The 23,924-nt window shown below is 38.3% G+C and overlaps 3 protein-coding genes across 5 annotated transcripts; 1 reads left to right on the forward strand and 2 right to left on the reverse strand.

The window, feature by feature from the left end:
• The first annotated feature begins 368 nt into the window (after nucleotides 1–368).
• Nucleotides 369–14,853, forward strand: LOC124410774 (COMM domain-containing protein 7-like). Its single transcript, XM_046889383.1, has 3 exons — nucleotides 369–377; nucleotides 14,289–14,351; nucleotides 14,466–14,853. The coding sequence occupies exons 2-3, from the start codon at nucleotides 14,303–14,305 to the stop codon at nucleotides 14,642–14,644; spliced, it is 228 nt and encodes a 75-aa protein (XP_046745339.1). The 5' UTR covers nucleotides 369–377; nucleotides 14,289–14,302; the 3' UTR covers nucleotides 14,645–14,853.
• LOC124410765 (NPC intracellular cholesterol transporter 1-like) lies at nucleotides 1,312–11,046 on the reverse strand. Its single transcript, XM_046889370.1, has 8 exons — nucleotides 10,860–11,046; nucleotides 7,586–7,832; nucleotides 6,868–6,947; nucleotides 5,539–5,992; nucleotides 4,350–4,598; nucleotides 3,875–4,177; nucleotides 3,231–3,792; nucleotides 1,312–2,573 (listed from the first exon to the last, which is right to left on the reverse strand). The coding sequence occupies exons 1-8, from the start codon at nucleotides 10,958–10,960 to the stop codon at nucleotides 1,642–1,644; spliced, it is 2,928 nt and encodes a 975-aa protein (XP_046745326.1). The 5' UTR covers nucleotides 10,961–11,046; the 3' UTR covers nucleotides 1,312–1,641.
• Nucleotides 14,854–15,087: 234 nt separating the features above from the next.
• Nucleotides 15,088–22,429, reverse strand: LOC124410766 (dual serine/threonine and tyrosine protein kinase-like). Of its 3 annotated transcripts, XM_046889373.1 has the most exons (5): nucleotides 20,874–21,178; nucleotides 20,153–20,328; nucleotides 16,670–19,096; nucleotides 16,324–16,467; nucleotides 15,088–15,295 (listed from the first exon to the last, which is right to left on the reverse strand). In XM_046889373.1, exons 2-5 carry the CDS (start codon nucleotides 20,274–20,276, stop codon nucleotides 15,261–15,263), a joined length of 2,730 nt encoding a protein of 909 aa, XP_046745329.1. In that variant the 5' UTR covers nucleotides 20,277–20,328; nucleotides 20,874–21,178; the 3' UTR covers nucleotides 15,088–15,260. The 3 variants fall into 3 exon arrangements, with proteins under 3 accessions (XP_046745329.1, XP_046745328.1, XP_046745327.1); XM_046889372.1 differs by lacking the exons at nucleotides 15,088–15,295; nucleotides 20,874–21,178 and adding an exon at nucleotides 22,330–22,429 and having other exon boundaries at nucleotides 15,422–16,467; XM_046889371.1 differs by lacking the exon at nucleotides 15,088–15,295 and having other exon boundaries at nucleotides 15,422–16,467; nucleotides 20,874–21,176.
• Between the last annotated feature and the right edge of the window lie 1,495 nt (nucleotides 22,430–23,924).

Consider the following 23,924-nt stretch of genomic DNA (forward strand, 5'->3'; position numbering starts at 1 on the left):
TTGAAAGAAAAAAACGAAAAACAAAAAAAAAAGAAGAGGAAGGAAAAGAAAAAGAAAAACTAAACAAACATTGTGCGACAGATGCGTATTTATTTCCTATATCGCGTGCGTTTGTTATAAAAAATATCGTCTCTTTATACGTATACGTATAATAATTAAATAAAAATATCATCGTGGTACGTATACATATATATGTATGTATGTACGTATGCTATTATGATATGTGAGAACAATGATGGAGTGAAGTAATTGATGTGAGATTGAAGAAAGGATGAAAAAAAAAAAAAAATTTCATAACTATAACGAACGAACAAACAAACGAACGAATAAAATGTACGAATGATTGAATGACTTTGTGGCATGTATGTATGTATGTACGATTAAACGAACAAATATTATATATATATATATGCAGAATAACGGAGCGAATGTCCATGGACTGTGTAAGACTGAGATGTGCAGCGAAGGGCTATACGATAGAAATCAGTCGTTTCACCCCTCGCAGCTCGTATATAATTATTTTTACTTCGTGATTATACATTATTATTTAAACTAAAGAAAAAAAAATGTCATTACGTACATGTGTACGTGTGTGTCTATACACGCGCACACACACACACACACACATTGTACTGCACATATATGTATATCCTTACTTATGGAAGAAATTACATCCATTTATACGTTACGTCGGTTTATACTATAATAGTCATGTTCCTTTTTTTTTATATAGTTTTTTTTTTTTTTTAATTTCTTTTCTTTTTTAACCAGTCGTTTATATATATATATATATATATATATATATATATATATATATATATTAGTAATAGTAGTAATAGTAATAATAATAATAATAATGCTAATAATGCTAATAATAATAATAACAATAATAAATAAATATAATAAATCTATATCGATCGATCGCGATCTTGCACTATGTACGTTATTTTTGTACTTTGTTTTTTTTGTCGTTGTTTCTTTCCCAATTGTTTCGTTTCCTTTATTCCATCTTTTTTTCTTTCAAATATATGACGAGAATTCGCGATAATTTTCCTTTCATTTTCACATCTAATATCTTTAATATTTGTATATTGCATTATTGTGTGTATTATTGATCGTGTAACACGTGATGATACGAAGAGAAAAAAGGAAGAGAATTGGGGAAAAAAATAAAATAAAATGAAACAATATTAAATGAAATAGAAAGTGTGAACGAAAAAAGGAAAGAGAAAAAGAAACAACAAACAAGCATCAACACAACAACAACAACAACAACAACAACCTGTTTATATATATGTATGTATATATATACATCATATATATATATATATATATAAACATGCGTTTTAAGTTATAATAATAAATCTCCAAGTTTTTTATATTATTTTTGTATAAATGTGTGACGATGATGACATGATATGCGAATATGATTAATAGTATCAATAGTGTAATAATTTTGTATGTTTATTGAACCAAAAAATAAATATTATTGATAAAGAATACATTCATATCGATATTAAAAATTTAACAATATGTACGCTGCCACGTGCATAGCGCGTAATTTTTGAACTTGTTTTAAGTTCCAACCGCGATGCAATTTTTATAGTTTCCTTCAACCACATCACAATTTTTTAGGTGAAATTATTCCTTATTATTTTCAAGCGGTGACATAAGCTCGATTTCCGCTTCACCCCGCACATCATCAATCTTCATTTCGATATTGTTTCGTGCTGGTTCCCGACGCTTCGCCACAGTCCGTTTGCTCGTGTCGTCTCGACTATCCGAGCGCAAAGCGCGGGGACCGATAACGCTGAAGACAACCGGTAGGAAGATCAAACCGTGCCATAGACCGATTGTGACAACGAGGAAAAATATTTTGAAAAACGAGCGAAATACGTAAGCCTCGGAGGTTGCCAGCAACGATAACGCGAGCAGAGTTGATCCTGCGCCAAAAACTACGGCCGCTCCAATGTGCCTCACGGCGCTTAAAGTCCGGGCCATTCTGCTTCCATCCACGTCGGGCACCTCCGAATTCAAAAAAGCGTGAGCAACGTGAGTGGCGTAATCGACGCTCAATCCTACGGCGAGCTCCAGCCCGATGCAGGACACGATGTCAACGGTCAATCCCCAGTAGTACATCAGACCGCAAACGTCGACGAGGGTCAGCAACACGCACAAGAAGATCCAGAAGCAGGTCTGGAACTCCGCGACCAGCACAGCCGTCATTCCCATCACGCATATCAACGCCAGGATCAGGTTCCGCATCACCTCCTGCGATATAGCCTTGTCCGTAACCCAGGTCGCGAATACCTTGCTCCATACCGTCACGAATCCGTCGATTCCCGACCTCGAGCAGGTCTCTTTAATACCGTCCATCGCCCCGAGCCATTCCGTGGGATGCTGGAATTTTGCGAAGGTGAATTCCATACTCGATATCAGGATTTTTGGCGCCCGTTCACCGCAAGTTAAGTTCCCTGCGAAACGGAAATTCGATTGATACTTTCCGCCCGACTTGCTAAACAGAAACTGCGACAGGTACTCGCTGAACATTGACTCGTCCACGGTTGATAAATCTGGAAATTAGAAGATAATCAACCAGTCAATATTAGGCTATATATTGAATTTAGTTTATTTATTTTCGATTAGACCGAAATTTTCACTTTATTTACATGAAAAGCGGCACGAAAGTACGATGTGATTCCCTCTTATTAGGAATGTCACTTTGCAATGCGTCATCTGGTGGAAAAAAATCATACCAACACAACCAGGCTAACAGCTGACCATGTTTTTCCGCATGTGGATTGTAGAACAGGTATATTATTGATTACATTTCATTAATTTACGTGACATGAGTAATTTGAAACCCGAAGAATTACAATTTTCCTCTATTAAAATCGAAGACTCAGGTTATGTGGTGATAAAATGGCGCCGACAACCAGGCTCTGACTTCATGAGGACATTTTCCAATAGTTTCTTCCCGCAAATTCTTATTTCAGTTCGAGATTTTTTCACGGGATGCGTACGCAATGCAGGAATAGAGTCGAGTGTTGAGTCGGAAATAAAGTCCTATATTCAACATAGGAATAAAAGTGAAATATTCTGTTGGGTGATTATTGCCCGAGTGAAAGCGGGAATAATCTTCGACTTTATCCCCTTGTGACATAATGTACTATTATTTGTTGTCTACTTCACTGTAGAACAAAAAACCTTTTATCATTCCTAATTCATACCTTTGTCGTATTGGTTCTGCGCGAACCGGGCAAATTTCACCGGCCACTGATCAATATTCTGCAAAATGTCCAAGCTCCTCAAGGTCTCGCAGAGTTGTAAAATTTTTTGAAAATTTGAGACATAATCGAGCTTTCCCATGAAAACAAATCCCTCGTGTCCCTGTTCGGGATAGTTTTGTTTGACTTCGTTCAAATATTGTGCCAGATACGTTCCCTCCGGTAAAAACCACTCGGGATCAAAACGCTGCTCTAAACGAGTCGAGCCGTAGATACCGAAGGCTGCAATACCGGCGGTTATCATCAGCACCGCGGGTTTTCCCCAGCTCGTTAATACCCCGCGGGAATACAGGAAGCCTGTGACACGCCACGAGATGCGATCTTCGTTTTTCGGCCGTGGCTGATAACCGCTGTGCACTATGCACGGCAGAATCCCGTTCCTCTTGGCCTCGATCCGCTTCGTGTCCAGGGTGAAAAATCCAACGAAAAATGTGATTTGCAAAAGAAAGGTAACGAAGACACCGACTGCTGCGTAAATACAGAAGGATTGAAGAGACGGGAGGATCTGCAACCAGACATAAAACCGCCCTAAGACTATCCGCACTGTAGTGCATGCATTCGAGAGTTCATCTTCGTCATTCACTCACCGTCGAAGCGCCTATCACAAAGGCAACGACGTCCGTCAAGGACGTTATGAATATCGAGGATCCCGCGTGGCTCAGCATCAGTGCTATTCTCTCGGTCAACGGACGGCCATGATTCTTCTCGTTGGAATGGAGCTGGTCCCAGGCTGCGACCATGACGAATATGTCGTCCACCCCAAGACCCATTAGCATGAAGGGTAAAGAGGTGTGAACTGGTCCGTAAGGAACTCCGGCCAAGGAGCAAATTCCAACGGCGATGATGAAGGCTCCACCTACGCACATCAGCCCCGCGGTGGTCAGGCAAAACTGTTTTGGACAAGGAGAGATGGGTAAAAAATTGGCGAACTAGGGTAGCAGCTGCACCATTTGTGGTCACTCCAACACTTGTGGTGAAAATTCGTTTCACTTTAAAAATCTTCAATTACTCTATTCGTGACGAAAATCCAACTTTGAACAAGTTCTAATGAATGATTCTTACGCGCCACTCGACCCAGTTGAATCTGGAAAGCATAACTTGAACGTAAAACGACATCAGTATTACTCCGGCAATGACTTTCGTGATGTCCTGAAACATTGCTGAAGAGCTGATGTCTCCAAAACTCCTGCCGGCTTCATACCAAAGAGTCAGGCCTCCTTTCATGGTCTGTTCTTCCAGCCGAAGGTTGTCAGTTTCATCCTTGGCTGCTTCCAAAAAGGCTTTTTCCCATTCCAAAACATCTTCCGTTGCCTGTAGTAAGAATCTTTAAACTCAGGGAACGAAAGAAGGAAGTCGTCCAATCCGATCGGTAATGCTCGTGGATACTGTCACCACGAGCAATACGGAACTCATTATCAGACTGCAGCGTAGTTAAAGATGAATCGGCCGGAATTAAAAGTTTGAGAGAAAAATCAAAGACAAACAAATCTGGGTATAAAGGAGGGAAATGAAGGTTTAAAAAATTGCCAGCGACGTTACCGACGCCGATGATAGTGTAGACACGAATCTAAGAATGTCCCTACTATGTAATAGAAATACATATCCATAGACTCAAATCTATGACGTAACAAGGATATTGTTTTATTCGTGTTCATTATCATTGGCTCAAATACCGCTTCTGGAAACTTTTTAATAGTATAATGTGTAACAAGAAGGCAAACTCGGTCTTTTCGGACCGAATGTATGTACTTTTGCAATATGAGTTGTAGGTGAGCCGAAGACGAATATTGCAAATGCGCAACGCCAAAAGGCCGTTGTCTCCTTGTTGCACACGATTCTTTATATAACAAGAGTATGTGACGCTTTTTTCACGGAGAACGAAATTGAGGTTAGGATTGCGTCATGTCAGATTTATTTGCGACTTTCAACTCGCCTAAGAGTTAAAATTGGTCTTTTCAGGTACTAGGACTAAATAAACCAAAAATGAATAACTCACGACGGTGATAACTCGTGACAAAGATAATTCTTATTTCATTTCTATATTGTTTTATATACTTATAGGTATGTGATTATTACTTAGCTTATTATTTTCATCTCATGAAAAATCGCGTAAAACATGCTCGCGTTGTATAAAAGACTTTTTCCCTCTTTCCAGCTTTTTTGTTTCAGACAATGGGGCCCATCCAACCTTAACGCACCGTCGCGTCGTCCATTTCGAAAATAAGAGCGGACTAGCTGTGCCCTACTTTACCCAGTCAGCAGTTCCCACGTCGTTGCCAATTTTGTTCATGTCAACCGCTGAAAAATTCACGTTTAAAAACCATTGGGTTTTTACTGCCTTTGCACCGATTATCCGTCCACTATCGTCTCTGATTATGCCGCCGAGGAGTTCGCCGTAATTCATTTTATGTCCCAAACTGGGACTTGTCCTTACAGTTTTTATACTGCGGACAATTTCATCCGTTGTCAAATTACTCATCGTAGCATCGTCGAACTTCCATATGTCCAGAATGCTCTTCAGGTAGCAGCTTTTTTCGAACGAATTATACGCGCTGCAGTACCAGCTAGTCGGTACCCACGACAACAGATCGAAGCTGTCCTCATCCTCAGAATCGTTTCCTTCAAAGTCGAAGAAATTGTCTTGACCATTGTCTGACGAGTTGATCTGACGTTTCGTTCGCGCAATTTCGGGAATTACAGGAATCCTGCGAGAATAATCCATATTTCATGTTTTTCTTTAGATACGAAGAAATGGAAGTCTTTGTAGTGTGTTTTTCCGCTTTTTTCCAGATAATAAATAACTTCTTTTACATAGATCGATATGTGCGTTACACACACATTACACGAATGTAAGACAGTCGAATGACACATCGTTTTCTACAGAGATTGTTAATCCGGGTAGATTAGTACGTATGGATAAATCGGAAGACTTTATAATCTTGAAACTGCTACGCTACTGTATTGATAACTATATCTTTGTGTAGATTAAATTGACACGCCTTCGTGATTGCAGCTAACAGTATAAGTAGTTTTTGACCAGGCATATCGTTATGTTTTAAATCCTTGAACTGGAATCATGAATTGCTCTAACCGCAGAGATCTAGACATAAAATCACGAAATTACGTCAAAGAGATTCACAATATGTGGATGTATGCAAGACGAGATGCGACTGCAAAATTATACTACGTATTTCTAATATCATTATTAGTATTATTATTATATATTTCTCCAACATCGAGTCATAACTATACTTAGAACAAAATCCATAATATAATATTGTTATTAGTTTTTTACTGTGATAAAGCACTAAACGCACAGGTAACATCGATGACCCCTAATAAAAGTTACTCAACTTCTCTATCCTTATCTTCACATCTTCTTTCGTGCGTAGAGAAGTTAATTGCTGTTACATCCTCCCCTCATTTATAACAATTACTGTTATAAATATAATTTTAAAAAAAACTCCAACACTTGGATTACAAGCCGCAGGAGCAGATAGTGCATGAAAGTAAAAAAATGTAATTCATCCCCCGATTGATCAGCCCCTTCGTATAAATTAATAGGGATAAAAATTCTTACTTGAAGCACACATCTGTCCAGGATGTGTTTCCTCCCGTTGTTGCGTGTGACTTTAATATGCGGCTCGTCACTTCGTTCAGCTACAAAATTATAAGGAAGAATTTATCAACCGGATGTTACGTGCGTAAACATCGTATAGTTCTTGGCTTGGCCAACAATAGTTTTTGCATTGACGAACTCGGCAATTAAACAACTGCCGTGTGTTTAGTCTCAAGGATACAGAATATTCGAGGATTGCCATCGATAATGAATCGTGAATTAGAAACGATGAAAAAAAAAAAACTTGTTCTATGTAAGTACAAAATAAGTGTATTTGTGGTTGAAAACCGGTGAGGATTTTTACGATTCATTTTTTTTTATCAACAGAGTTTCAAATTATGCTTAGGTACACAATTTTACTGTGTAAAATTTGTTATTATGATTTTAATCCGCAGTCCGTTTAATTGCCTTACGAGACCAATTTCTTCGAGTATCTTAAGATCAGAAGTCGTGAACAGATACGATCTTAATAGAATTCACCTGTACAACCATTAACACGTGTACAAACGTTGTAGAAATAGTTGGTTTTCACTTCGCAGAAGTCATCTGATATTAGGAGCAATTTAACTATTTTCTCACTACGTGTTTGCAGCAAGCAGCGCGTGATTTTCCTTGAGATAAGTTTCAAGTATATGTGAAAAATGCAATGTATGTACGAGTCCTATCGTATCATGCGCACCTTCATAAGCGCCCGAGGCTCCAAGACGTTTTTACCGGTCATAATTAAAGTTTGGACTCTCATTCCTTGACCGAAATTCTCCGTAATCCATTCCGTATCTCGTACAAAATCAGAGTCTGGAGGTACCCAGAGTTTGAGAGGATTCTTCTCTTGTCGGAAACACAGAAGTCCCGCGAGGCAAAAGAGAACCACAATTGTACTTCCGGCAAGCCATCTACCCGGACGTTGTGCAATACGAAGGCCGAGTCTTTAAAAAAAAAAATCAATATTTCAGGGCGAATACACGAATCTTCTTCTGTATCATTATATTTTATGTCTTACTACACTTTAATGTAATACTAATGTACTCGTATCTGCGTAATGAGACAAAGGGTATCAACTTTCTTCATACGTTAACAACAAACTTTGTCGGCTTGGTAATAGTCGTATAATTATTAAAATTTGTTCAATATATCTGGTATTCCGATGTGCTGATTAATTCAAACTTCAAATAGAATAATCATCATACTAATTATACTAATATTTACCAAGCTAATAAATTTTTTTTTAAATATCAGATTATTCGATGAAAAATGATAGATAATGATACTATGTAGGATGTAAATAAGTTGAATAAATTTCATAACTCTAATTGGGCGAATGTCGTTCTTTTTAGCAGGATAAAATTATGTTGTGCCAATTTCGGTTACGTAAGTTTCGGTTCTTCGAGTATCTTAAGATCAGAAATCGTGAACAGATACGATATTAATAGAATTCACCTGTACAACCATTAATTATACGTGTACAAATGTTGTGGAAATAGTTGGTTTTCACTTTGCAAAAGTCATCTGATATTACAAGCAATTTAACCATTTTTTTTAGAGACTTAGTTCTTCTCTCGCATGATTAATTTAAGGTTTAAGCGGCGTTGAAAACAATTAAAGCAATGATTTAACCCTTAGCGGTCACACGGGGTAACTAGTTACCTCAGGCTCAGAAAAAGTAAAATTAGAGGTCTAAAATATGTATTTAGAAGCTAATAAAACAAAAAATAAAAAGCAAATTTCGTGATTTGTAATTTTTTTTATTTTTCCCTACAGTAATTTTGCAAAATAAATATACTTTTTGAATGATCGGCGGATACTGTTACATCTTTATGGTAGTGGTATATGTTGTGCGTACAATGGCTAAAATTTTTGCCCTTAATATTGAAAAATGGCGGAGTAATGAATTTTTTTCTGAAGAAAGCCATTTTGCTGAATTTTCACATATATTACTAGTTTTTAGAACGCCATCTATAAATTGGCCGATAAAAATCATTAGAAATGTTGAAGAACTCTTTAACAAACATGAAACAATAGATTAGAAGTCTTAAAGCACCCATATGTCTTGTACAACTAGGTTCTTCAGCGTGGGGTAATGAGTTACCCTATGTGGCCGCTAAGGGTTAACTGACGAAAAACCGCGATACTCAATCCTTGGATCGAAGAAACTAAAAAACGGCTTTTAGATGTCTATTGAATGGTACCGAGAAATCAGAATCTAACGAAACAATAAGATGCCAATTAAGTTGTTCAAGCAGTATTTCTTCTGCAATGGAAAATATGGAAATTGTTTACCCCGGTTAAAGTTGCACATGAAATCGAATACGGCAGAAATAAAATACCGCGATAAAACGTATACAAGAAATCTTCAGTGAAAGAGCCTGAGCAACCTCCCAGCGCCAAATATGTACAAGTTTTCGTTTGGAACCATTTTGCAATATTTAATCCGCTGCGCTCGGTTCACGTCAAAGGTGGTGTCACGGTGTGACGCTAGCAGTAATCGGTATGCGCATGCGCGCGAGGCTCGTGGGATTGCCCTTTCGTCAGAGTTTCCCTATATAAGGAATGTGAGTACATACATGATACGCTCGCATCTTCCATGCAAGCTTATCTCATTATTATATTATCATATTCACATGTTGTGCGAAAAATTTTTTGGTATCCCCGATAACGAGACACGATAATCAGGACCGAGAGTTAGTTCAACAAGAAATTATTAATAGATAATATGTAGAGCGTATTATGACTTCATAAGCACATATTTTGCATAGATACAGATAACCGTCGAACCTATTGTTACTCGGGAAAGTATGCACACGTGGGGAATTCCATGCGAACCCAACTAACGCCTGACCTTCACCATTTTTCGTTTTGTTCAAATTTTCTTCTGATATTATCCCAACTTTGAAACAGTATCCTGAATCATTTGAGATTTCTGATTCAATTGATTAATTATTTACAAATATTGAGAGTGATTTTGAAACGAACCTTTTCAAAATTGTCAAATTTTCAAAAACTGTATTTTCTGTTCCAAATATTATAATACCGGGTCCACGATGGGCCGATTTTTTTTACAAAACACGTTAATTTTTTTGATCAACTAAAACATTGTTCAAACTCTTTGATAATTTCCGAAAAATTTTCAAGACTTCTATTTTTGACTTCAAACATTTCTAGACCAGTTTCATTATGAAGTCCATGAAAAAAAAGTTGAATGTGCCAAAAAAATTCACCAGAATTGCTCTAGAGTAGAACCGGTCTAGAAATGTTCTAAGTGAAAAATAGAAGTTTTGAGAATTTTTCTGGAATTTTCAAAGCGTTCAAACAGTGTTCTAGTTGATGAGAAAAATTGAAGGTGCTGAAAAAAAATGGGAAAAAATCGGCCCATCATGGACCCGGTCTTGAAACGCTTAGAATGGAAAATGCAGTTTCTGAGAATTTTTTGAAAATTTTAAGAACGGTCCTTTTCAAAATTAACTTTAAAATTTATAAATAATCGAGCAGTTGAATAAGAAATCTGAAAAAATTCGGCCTAGTGTTGCAGAGTCGGGACAATTTCAGACATTTTTTTTAACAAGATCAGACATGGCCAGGGTCAGACGGTGGTCGGGTTCGCATGGATTCCCTATATGTATATATAAAAAATTCGTGGCTACTTCATTGTTTTCTAAACCGCGATTGGTATAGCCGGTGACTAATATAAGTTTCGCAGCGTGCGCAGCAGAGTTGAGAGATACAACCACAATCTATATGATTTTATTTTTATAATTTATGTCCGCTGGTAGATTATAACAATAGCAGTTCTATAGATTATTTATTATTTATTATACGATGGAGGGAATTGTTTCGGGTGATAATTGTTATTATAAGTGAAGAAATTAAAAGAAGTAAGTGAAGATGGGAAATGTTTTTCAAGCGTTAGTCGCGGTAAAATTAAAATAATAAATGATGTACCTCTAATTTCAACTTACTCATAAAAGATATGCTCCGACGTTCGAGATATGTGCATAGGCACATGTCTCAGAAGCATCCGGACCGAATGTTTCGCTTTCCTATCCGAGGTATTTTCCATCTCACTATATTCTAATCTGTTCTGATGTTGCCGCTGTGGCGTGTAACTATCCTAAACTTTGCTCGAGTAGTTTTACCGAACGTCTCATACTTCTGTTTTATTGAAAAAAAAAAAAAAAATATATGAAAACACGAGTGCGCCGGTCACACAGAAAGCACAGCGCACGCCACTGTCATCCACATTCACGGTATGGTAGACGACACGATTCTTTGCCCAGTGGGCAATGTATGTACTTCTGCGGATAAATGGTTGTTATTGTTACCATTTGTCCGTTACCAACAAATCCGGGTAATTGAGCATTGATTGATCGACTGTATCACGAATCAAATACTCGACCCGGTACGCTCTGATCACTTCTAGAACGCTAAATTCCCAACAACCATCGATGGAAGACCACTTAAAATAAAGTATTACTGGAACGCTTGCCGTACCGTAGCGTTACCCGAGAGAGTGTCTCCAAGAATGACAGAAAGATGGGAGGATTCTGCCTTTCCCAGATTAATCGTTGTTGATTGTTAATGAAAGAGATGGAGTTGGGAGGACTCCATTTGCTCTCTTTTACTAGTAGGAAGCAGTTTTTTTTAAGCCATTGAGTATAGGCCTTATAGACCATGTTCCATAGGTGGGAAGGATATTTCTATCTTTGTCTAACTTTTGCGTGGGGATAGACTGGCGTTCTAACGTCAAACGGCACTCCGCGACCATTCCCAGATGTTAGACACTAGATCCGATCGCGCAAGCATAGCTACACGCGCAGTCAGCAGTTTGGGGTCACCGAGTACCGATTAAATATTGAAATACAGTGGACAGTGGCCGTCCTATCGCGCTGTTCAGAAAAAAACCGGAACAGAGAATATATAGGGTTGCTAAATGAAATTATCTTACCTGTACTGATTTTGATGATTTCTTACCTGGAAATAGCTAATTTTAACTATTATGATTATTTTGCTTTAACTAGATTTATTCAATAATTTGACGCGCAGCAACAATTTGAAGTTAATATAATGGAATGGAAAAGAATACTGAATTTCAGTTGTAAATCATACAGAGTAATGATGTAAGGAATGCAAGATGATGGAAGATTAATACCATGAGACTGTACCGCGGAGAAGCCACGAATCCGGAGGTAGCTTAGAGCGACAACTACTAGAGGTAGTACCCATTAGTGATGTAACGTATATTCACATTCACATTCGCATCCGCATTCGAAAAAATAGTACGAATATTTTGCGAATGTGAGAGTCATAAATACTTCATATTTAGCTTTTGAAAATTGTGAAAATAATATGAAATAGGACAAAAAGCACTCGTTTGAACTTTTATTATCTTCATGTTTGCCAATTCCAAAAGGAGATTATTATTAACACTCAAACCTCGCACATGGATCATTCGTGTCCCCTCAGAATTTTTCACGTGAGATAACTAAACAACCGACGTAGTTGTAAGGATGGTGAGGTGACACGATAAAAAAAGATTCCATAAAAAGTGTCGCTCGTTACACAAGGTAGAATAGTTAGTTAGACACGAGTGACCCATGTGCGGGGTTTACGTGTTCCAAAAAATGATGCGGGGTTTAAGTGTAACAGACCTTTGAACGTAGCTTATGTGAGATTCTATGGCTTCACTCTGAAAATTTGAGTTTCTTACCGACAAAATCTCAACTTTCACATGAAAAACTCAAAAGTAAGATACAGTTTGGTGGTGCATGAGAGAAAAGGTGTTTTTTTGCAGAAAAAAATGTTTTCGAGCTTGATTTCGAAAAGTGATCAAATAATGAATAACATATTCGGAAAGGTGAGAATTTTTTACACAAGATACCGATTTCTTCATAATTTCTTTTATGCCGACAATGACACGAAAACAATTCACTTTTGAACCTCAATTTGGTTGAAATAAACTTTGATGTTGCAATTCTCGCGAACGGTAAGTTCGAGAAGATTCAAACTTAGTCAACTTTTTAATCTTAGTACACACTACAAGAGGTACAAAAAATTTCAGACAAAATGGATTTTTCTACGTGCCGTTCATTTGTTGATAATTGGTGGACAGGCCCATATACTCTAAGAACCAACCCAAACATGGAATGAATGACCGTAAATGAGCCAACAACTTCTCGTTTGATCTCCCATGTTTAATACCCTTCTCGTTGCATCGCTTTATTTTTACCTAATTTGATCAACGTGGCCAACAAAAACATCTTTGCATTCAAAAGATCGAATTAAAACTATTTTCGCTTTGGATTTTCGGTTCGAAATGCTGCCAAAAACCGCCGCCATGTGGCGCTTGAGTAGCGGGTAACCATCTTATGATCGTGGAATAAGTTATGACTATCTTGGTTATGACCACAAGTTAGTTAGTTATGACACACAGCAGCTGACGGCAGCTTCCATACCCCGGGGTATTTGACTCTTTCGTGGGTACCGATGCCATGTTTCGTTGATCAAAAACGTTTAAAATAATTGCCGACAGTCGGTGTAAGTGCATCTAATTCCTACTTGCTAATGTCGTGAGTGCATTCGAATTACGAGAAACACGTTTGAGTAGCGTTGTGTGCTTTAACGAGTATAAAACAAATGCCTCTCTATCTCTTGCGATCTTGTTTATACGTCGCCTTGATCTTATTTTGACTTTTCGGCACCTCGAATGTTCGCATTTGTATCCAGTACGTGAATCCGGAGTAAGTGAGGACATGGAGAAATCTGTCAACATTAACCGTGGACTTGGCTTTTTGCAACAACGCAGTCAAGCTGGATGAATCTGATCAAGAATTGGGTGACTGTGAGTGAGTCTTGCATTCTGTTTCTTAATAGTACTAGAACAGTCAAATCGTTGTTGTGTTGTTGGTAAATCTGACAAAATGAGATAATTTCGATACCGTAAATTTCTTACAACCCGCTGAGTAACTATTTTTTTATTCAATGAGAAATATCCTGTGTTATAAAATTCGTAATACTACCGGATCTAGATATTTGCCTCTGAGTTTTTAAAAACTGTTTCTACACAGTAAGATCTCATTATATCGTTCTACACCCAAGTTTGAATGCGACTTTTGTAAATGGACTTAATACTTTACGATTGTGATGACAAACCTGTTACCTTCTCCTGCGAATAGCTATATCCCAATGGAACATCGATGTATGTAACATATATAGTTCGTGGTTATACGTGCATCGGATAAAACTACATAATTTGTGTAGAGAGGAACTGTGTTTTCAATTCCCATGATTGAAACCAGGAGATAGGTGCATGATCTACAGGATTGCATATAGTCTATGACTGTGCATCATCTGAGAAACGGCAAGAAAAAATTATTTGGAATGTGACATACGTATTTTGGGGAAAATGAATATTGTTCCGAGTAAAATACTCGACGTGGGATGGAAATTTGGGGGTAAGGATAACATCGGTAGTCACGAAGAAAACAATCTGTTAGAAAGACAGTTGTTCGGTCAGTATAACTGTACAAAATACAGTCATAAATGTTAATTATTTTTTATTATGACAGTGACAGCGGCGAGTAGCGAATCTGATAGATTGGGAAAAACGTTTCTCCAGCTACGATTACTCGTCGACGAGGGTAACGGGGAAACAAATAGTATATTCACGGAAATGACACTTGGACAATTTTACAAATTCCTCCATGAGCTTGAGAAAGCCAAAAGCAGCTTAGAGTTGTTGCAATAATTATGATAATGAAAATAATAATATATAAAATAATAAATCACATACAAATATTTATGTATAGTATATAAATATTGTTGATGCATAACATCGCGTAAACAATACCGTCATCGATACGCCTCGATTCAAGTATTAGAAATATGTTTATTCAAGTATTTCTACGCACTGCTAAAAAATGATAATTACATTAAATAAAAATTAATCTCGCATGATGCATATGTGTATACATTCTTACGTATATTTATAAAAATTACAATTCATCCTCAACTTCTAAATTCCTAATTATTGTTTACTGGTTTTGCTGTTTCTTTTTAAGGATAATTAATCTTAACTTATCATATCACTGGTGTACAATTTCGGTCAAAGCTATATTATCTTTTCTGTGGTATTTGTAAATACTTTTTGATTTTGGTTTTTTTTTTTTCCGAAAAGTTCATTTTCTTTTCAACTTGTTTCTTTACCTGCCTTCGTCAATACCTCTACAAGTATTCTTGCGCAGATATGCCCTTTTACTTCTCCACTACCGTCATCAAACTTTTTGACGCATAAGTGTACATCGAAATGAATATAATTTGGTGCTGTCGTTTCATTGAGATTTCACTCCACACTTCGTTCTTGCTCAGGAACCAGTATCTGACGCAGAAGAGTCGTCATCTGAAATTTAAGATAAATCGATCATGCCTAACAAAAAGCCGTTTATACAATTCTGGCAATTAAATTATTACATCTAAGTATGTATCATCGGTTAATCTTTGGTTTCTCTTTATTTTTCCGCTGACCCTTGTGAAGCATGAATGATAATATTACTTCGAAAGAAAGAATGGAGAGAAATGACAATTTGAAGACAGAGCAAACACAAGCTGAAGACAATAGCGGAAAATTGATACAGAGTAGAAAGCGATAGAAGAAATTCGCAATATTAACATTGGTCCGTCCAGCTTTCGCCCCCAAATAAACGTGAAAAAAATATACATTTCAGTCAAAAATCGTGTTATCTTCTTTTTTTTTTATTTATTCATTGTTTAATTATCAAAAGTCGGATGTACAAATCATTATACATGTGATGTCGTAGCTTAATATTACCGTCAGAGTCAAAATGTTTAATTATAATAAAAGTAATAAGCGATAATCTATAAAAAAAAAAAAAAAAAAAAAAAAAAACTTGAACTAATACCTCTAAGTTAATTTGAATTTCCAAAAGAGAGAAAAAAAATTACTCTTTCTAATACTAATTAAAAGCGGATTTATTTCACAAAGCGAATGACAATCGTCATTGATTAAAAAATTTGTATGATAACATGTATTAAAAAAAAAGGATTCAGAAAATACCGAGGGGATTGAAAAATCAACAATAATATATGGTAGAAAACGATGAACAATAATGATAACAACAATTGAGTATTATCGGTGATTGATATAACCGAAAAAACGGGCAAGACATGGTAACAATTCTTAAAATTCTCGCATCTGAATGTACAAGTTAGGACAAGTGCTAGTGTAGAAAAAATTCGTCATGTGGAGAGCGGGGTGTTTAATAAATCTACGAGGCCTTTTTTTCGCGGTGTGTGCATTAGCCATCACTCCTCTTTGATTATACGGCTCAGTCAATGATACAGCCGGACTTTTAGTTAAAGAAGAAGCCTCTCTTGCATTTAAGAAGTCTTTTTGCTGTTCAGACTTGCCTTGTTCGGCTTTTTCTCGTATCGACTCAAGGACGGGTAGTACAGCACCTAACAATGGCCTTCGCGGTGGTTCGCCAGCCCAGCATTGCTCCATTAGTGCCCAACATTCGTCGTCAAAATGGTGGAGTCTTTCCGGTCTCAGGCCTAAACATATGATAAAATGTTATTAAACGAAGAATAGAGGTTGAAAACAATACTTTTTACTCAATCTCCGCAAAATATTAGAAGCTCGAATTACTGTTCCTTTCCATTGAACTATTCAGTCGAGAGACAAACAGCTGACGACGTTTTTCACTGATCAATTTAATTGCCGATGCAAAGTTTTCATCGATCATCTTGTACCCACCTCTTCTTACGCTTGTCCAGAGTTGTTCCTTGTTGTGGAATTGTTCGAAGGCATAGGGGAGTCGTACGTTCCCTGCACAAATGTACCAGAACAAGACTCCGAACGCATAGACATCTACGCTGCTGTCGTAATGTCCAGAAAGTAGTTCCGGCGCCATGTGTACCGGAGTGCCGACGATACTTCCAGACATCATTGCTTCCGGTATGCAAAAGCCGAGATCCGTTAGTTTGGCACGGTTGTCAGTATCCAATAAAACATTCTTCAGTTTGATGTCGCGGTGAACTAGTCCTTGGGAATGAAGATACCTTATCCCCTCGACGACGTCTATTGCAATTTGAATTCTTTCAAGCCATGACAGTCCCGCCCTTATTCCGCAGTAAAGGTCTCGGCTCAAACGGTCCGTAACAAGTAATACAGCTGGCGACAGTCCGCAACCGCCGCCGTACGAGTCGTCGACAACCGAACCGCGCAGCTTTACTATTCTTTTGTGATCGGGTATCGATCTTGTGTAATAAAATTCCATTGCCAAATCGTTCCAGTGTTTGTCGTCGGGCGGAACAACCGATTTCACCGCACACGGACCTGGCGCCCCTCCCCATTCGTCGCAAGAGAAAACAACGCCGTACTGACCCCTGCCAATCTCTTTGCCCTGGCGTGGTGCCCCATATCTCACCATATCGCTCATGGATGTAGATTCCAGGGCAAGTCTAGCCAGTCTTGGGGCGTGGAATTTCCTTATTGCAACCCTCTGCTCTTCCGTTCTTTCAAGCTTTCCAGAGTAATGACTTTCCAGAGAGCGAAGCGCCGACTGAAACGAGTCGTGCGACGATTTCACTTTTTCTCTGAACTGTGTCGCTATGGCTTTAGAGAGTCGGGCTGAGTTTAGAGAGTTCAGAACGTCGACGGCTACTCTTCTTCTCCACGAAACGTCGAGTACTGGTGTCGATGACCACGGAAGCGGGAGGGACTTTACTAATTGCCTTAATCTTTCTAGAAACGAGTGAACCATTGACATGGAATTGTCGGTTAGCTCGACGTTGTAAGCTGCCGATAGTATCTGCTTGAGCGCGTCGCTCGCCAACAGACTCGACTCGTGCTCGTAACTCCTTTCCAGACTCAGCAAACACCTCTGCAATGTTCCAACGAACGTTTCTCGCAGGCAGTCAACAGACGTCACTAACTGTTTGGCCACTCGTTCACTCAGAGAACTGAGCAGCAGTCTTTGGACTTCGAGCGTCGCCGCGCGAATGGTGTCGCACCATTCTCTCCTTTCGCCGTTTTCCAGGTTAATACTTTCGCTGTGGTAATTGCCCTCTCCCTCGATCAGATCAGTCTTCATTTCGTCAATAATGTTTTGTATCAGTTCAGTAACCTCCTCCTGCTTCTCGCTTACCAGCTTCATCAGACTGTTGTACAGCACGTTCTCCTTTTGTCGCGCGTATTGTATCCTGCGCGGCGTTATCTGTAATTCTCTCGCCATGTCGAAAGCGCTCAGTATGAATTTGCGTAGACTGGTCGTATGAACTTCGTTCAACATGTTGCTGGCGTTCACCAAATACTTCTGCAAACACTCCTCTGTAAACCGAAGTACTTGGTCCATCTTTTGCGGCGAATTTATAAACTGACTAGAGCTGCTGTAGTCGCTCCCGTCGAGCCAAGAAAGCTGATCAACCTCGACAGATTCTTCCATTCTCAAGAATCCCAGACTAGCTATTTGATTCAGCCATGTCAGACCGAGGAGATTCATTTTTCGTGTGGTTCTCTCCTCTCCGTCTTGCAGAGACGTCGACCCGTTTTCGTATACGGTTTCCTGGAGGCGGTGTTGTTCGGATTCTGTTAATTCCGTGTCTGCATTGTCGAGTAACATGTTGATTTCCGAGGATATAAAGAGAACCGGGTAATCGGGATAAGTTTCCTTCAGGTCTCTCAATTCCTCCAAGTTTTCTTGGCTCAAAGGATGGTCTCCCAGCGCGTAGAAGAATATCGGCAAGACTTTGAGGATTCCTCTTGACAAGACTTCGGTGGCCCCGTCTTTGGGGGTCACAAATATCTGTACATTATCTCGCAGCAGGACCTTGTCTACTTTCACTTCAAGAACGGCTGGGCAATTGATGTCGTCGTTCTCGGTTCTTGTTAGATCTTCGACAGGAAGAGTACTCCACGTTTTTTCGTTGCACTGGAGCCTTTCCACAACCTCGTATTCCAAGTTCAGTGTCAGACTGACGTGATTCGTCTCTCCGTAGCTGATCCTTATCCATCTCCATGATCCGTTACAAGTTGGTAAAAGTTCAGAAGATAGTAATGTGTTCACGAGATGCGCTTTTGCCTTTGTATCTTGACCCATTATGACTATCGCTGGCGAGTCTTCAAGAATGTGAGTAATCCTTTCCAATGTCAATGGCGTTAGCAAGTCTTCGCTCACGTTTTCTGTAATTTGAAACATACGTCGATCAATTTATAGGCCATTTTTTCTAGCTTTACGTAATGGAAATAAATATGAATCAATTTTTCAGGCCTCTCTATAGCGGTATGAGTGCGAAGGCTTCAGACAACTGGATAGTGAGTTGAAATGGCAAATACAAATGAGTAATAGTGTTTTAAAAGTTTCGATATCTGTGTTATCAGGGACCAACATGTCATCGAGATCAATTTGTATGAGAATCCTATTATTAGGAATAGTTGTAGCATAAAAATTTTGCAAACTTATAAACCCTATCGATATCATTAACATAAATGAAGAAGAAAGGCGGACCCGAGTGTGCACCTTGTCCTACAGCGGACATAACGCAAATAGGCTGAGATATGAAATTTTTACTTTAACAAACTGGACTCTGTCTCATAAAAATGAGCCAACCCAACGAGGCAGTAAACCTATGACCCCATAAGGAGCAAGTTTTCTGACAAGTAAATCAATATTTACAACATCGGTAGCAGTTGTAAGAACAGAGTTTAAGTAGTCAACAGTGTAGCTTTCACTCAAACTATTAGTAATACCTATATTCAGTATAAACACAAATAATAATAGACATGAAGGGACCAGATAAAAGTCGATGCTGTTCGGGCATTATAAAGTCACCGTACAAGTGAATTGCAAATCAAATTATCGATTAGTTCAGAGAAAATTTTGTATTCACTGATTAGGGGATATTCGTTCATGTTGGAAAGATCATGTTTTGCGTGCAGTAGAGTGACGAAGCACTGTTTCCAACAGTCAGGAAAACAACCTAGTGATAGGGACAAGTTTTAAATTCTAGTTAAGATAGGATCATAGAACGAAGCACACCTTTCGATAAGCAATGGTCTTGTCTGGACCTGCGCTACAGGTTTCATCCTATTTAGAAATTACTTTACCAAGATTACTTTTGTTAAACTATAGAAAAGTGAGACAGTCAAAGCAATTGAATTCAACTTTGGTTGATGACAAATCCATTGCTGTGTAAACACTGTCGATCGTTAAAAAAAAAAAAAAAATACAAAATTTACCATCTGGAAAGAAATTTTCAGCAGCAATGGCGTCAAGGGTCCGCTGCGTTTCCTTTAGAATACATCTTAGTTTCCTTCTGTTTTTGTAGTATTTTCTGAACTCCAATCGCAGCTTGCTTACCATTTTGATACTCTGAGTTTAGTACTGGGCAGTGGCAGGGAATATGTTTCATATCCTAGAAATAAAAGTTTTTTAGATATAATTTAGGAAATATTATGGAGCGGCAAGCTTTACACTAACATATCGAAGACGCTGTATGTCTATTGTTGCAGAATAAAGAGCACTGAAAGGAAAGTGTGAAGCCACTAACTGCAAGCCTTCGATTGCTCTGTCGGGGTCAGTAAATTTGCCATCAAAAGAAACCAGAGATTAACAATCTTCTCTTCAAGGTTATGATGAACGGTTGGAGAGAAGGGGTTTGCAAGTATATCGCCGTGTTTATTCGGATTAGACTTCAATGCGGTTTGCACGGAGGAATGATTTTAAAAAAATTTCATAAAATCTGCCAGAACACATGAAGGGGGGGATACAGAATAGCCATATTACGATGAATGCAGTTGAATGTTCGATTCTACGGATTCAAATGCGCATCGGTGTTGTTGATGCTAACGGATTTTGTTAATAAAGAGATATTTGGGATGGGATTAGCCAAAATTATGTGGATCCTAACTGAACTAGTCTACGTGATCGGAAACTAGGATCGATTGCTAATTAAATTACATTTAAAAATTATGGTTGGCACGCAGTATCGCTGAAGCTCTTGTTGATGTTTGGAAAAACGCAAGAGTTGCGCAGGTTTTCCAAAATTTCAATGCGGTCAACAACAGCACGGCACAGCGGATTTTTATTCTCGTTCAAAGCATATGCCTCCATGACCGCGCTGCACAAACAACACGATTACGAGAGTAGTATAGTCCTTACAAAATGTGTGTAATATGTAATTTCGACTCGTATGATGTGCACTAATCCGAGTAAACTCTCTCGACTAACACATGACGGTTACTAACTTCCCTATGCAAGTGGGTTGCTGCATGCATTTCGTGTATTATTCGCAACTAGCGCCACCTACGTCCACAGACTTAAAATCATTTGGATTTCGACTGACCAATTTCAAATAGGTTTTCGAACGTTTTCAGCAATTGGGAATAAAATCTTTTCAGCTTAAGTTTTCGGAAATTTTCAGTGTTCTAATAGAGGACCGTAAATTGCTTTATAAACTTAAAGAAATCGAGCGATTTCTAATTCAGAATATAATGATCATCTATTAATCACTTGGTTGTGGCCGAAAAATTTGTCGGAATTTAATTGAAATTTTTTCAAAAAATTAACGAATTTCTCAAAGTTTCTCATCGCAAGAAAGGTTGCTGTCTTTCAAATATTATCAAGTTACGCGACGTTGAATGAAGAAAGACTCATCGCATTATCCGTGACGAATATTAGGGAATTCCCAGATTATAGCTGGAGGTCATCGCATGCGAGTTTCTCAGTTTTTTACTCGCGTTAACTGCCACTCGGTTTCGTTTGACGGATTCGAGTTTTGATCTCGCACGTGCGATTTTCTTTTGTTCTGTCGATCATGTCGAAGATCCGTAACGCCACGAGAAGTTGGAAAATATCTTGTGGACGTTCCGCACGCATATATTCAGTGACCTTGACTGTGGATCAACGTAAAACCAGTTTGGAACAGAAAACGCCTGTTGATGTATTTATGAGATGTGCTTTTTGAGAAGGAAGTTGCTAAAAAAAAAAAAAAAAAGATTCATAGTTGCTGTCATTTGAAGTCTATGTACAGTTATAGAGATGCTTGAATCCTAGCATACGGCGATGTATCTATACTATACATGCGTACGAGTGACATCAGAATCGAAAATAGCTTCTGCCACAAGCGTAATAATAGAACGTAATCACTTTCCGACTTGAAACTGGTGTGAAAAATTGCAAAGTCGGTTATTGCTATTGTATTATTATACTTGTCTATAAAAGTGCGGCCAAACGATGTAAATAATAATAATAATAATCATTACGTTTAAATTTATCGCGACCGCAAGGCACGGTTGTTCACAGAATCCCGATCTTATGATGCGTGCACGAAAGATTATTGCATCGACTTTTTACGGATGATAAATATCGATACGGAGAATCTCGATTCTTTTTCTACTTTTTACCCAACCATTGCCTCCTTTTCTTCCTGCCAGTTGTTGCGGCGAGTCGGGATTGTATTTGCTTGCAATCACACATTGTCACTGCGCACAATGGAATGCTCATGATATAGGCACTCGTTTTGACTATAATGTAAATAAAAAATCACGTAATATTGACACTAGGCCTACCGGCAGAAAATCGCTGCTGTACTGCTGTGTGAAGTATTGATGTAAGTCTTACAAACATGCGATGCACGCGCATGCATGTAGGGAATCGTTGTACGGGTGTGTTTGCAGTCGATGGGTCATTCGGCCGGTATTTGTAATCTGTGTATCAACTGTTTTCTACAATATTGAATACATATACTCAAGAAAGATTGCAGCAGCATTGAACAACAATGCATATCACTTGTCATGGTACAACGAATCTGAGTAAATGTTATCCCAACAACACTCGTGAAATACTTTAAAAACTGTTTGGAATAGCTTTGAAATTTCTAAACAAGCATCGAGATACACGAAAGTCTGTATTTAAAAACCGTTGACTCGAAGTTCAAAAGTCGAACAATCGGTTTTGCACGCATTCGATAATTGCAGGTAGAAGATGTTGTCATATCTCGAAAAGATTATACGTATGTGCGGTGAAAATTGCGTATAACAAATTGCACAAGTGTTTCACATAATATTAGTGCTGGAGAGGGATTCACGGCTGATGAAAACACAAGTATAACATACCTTTATCGGTTAGACGGTTGAACGATTGATGCTTTTCCATGAGCAGAGTATGGAAAATACTAGATACTAGTTCAACTTTTGTCGTTCCGTTAGTATTTATCGCTCTCGTATATAAAACGACGATTTCATACGCCCAGTGGCTTGTTCAATTCATATTGTGGAACTAAAATGACATCGGGGTTTTAGGCCAGTAACTATGCATTCCCACTTTGCCTACCGCTTGTTTGTTGTATGGTATATAATCTGGAGAAATGGGATATCAACTAAAACAAAAAATAACAATAACAAAAATAGGATGAATAATTTATTGACAAGACTGCGATAGCTCAAATCGGCCAGACATCACAATCTAATAACTTATTGCATTTTTTTGCTTATTCAAATTCAATTTGTCAATTTGTATAATATCAACTATACATGAGTCATGTAGCAGGCGGGTAAACAAGTAAACGATGAAGTTGAAAAGAATTATTTTGATAATTGCACATGTAGATTTGTTTCCGGTTTGCGCCCTACTGTTCCGCTGTTAAAAAAATATAATTCAGGCTCAGTTCACTTTGTCGGTAATAATTACCGACGATAATTTTTATTACCGACTGATCATCGGTTATCGACTAGCGACAAGTACTTGTTCGTTGAATCCACAAGACCAATACTTATCCACCGAGTTAAGACTACCAGTCTGTCTGCTTGACGATCGGTAGGCTTCATTTCAGGACGACGTCGGTACGATTGGTAAGTATTCAGGCAAATATAAAATATAATAATTTTTGCAAAATTGCCGTCAAGACTGTGTCAATCATTTATCAAAAGAATGAATCTGTGCCGAGGATAAAAAGCTGTTTGTACAAACACGTGGGTAAAAAATTTTCAACTTTGGGCAGTACGACTCGCA

This window comes from Diprion similis, chromosome 10, assembly GCF_021155765.1.
Source record: "Diprion similis isolate iyDipSimi1 chromosome 10, iyDipSimi1.1, whole genome shotgun sequence".
NCBI classification, from domain to species: Eukaryota; Metazoa; Arthropoda; class Insecta; order Hymenoptera; family Diprionidae; genus Diprion; species Diprion similis.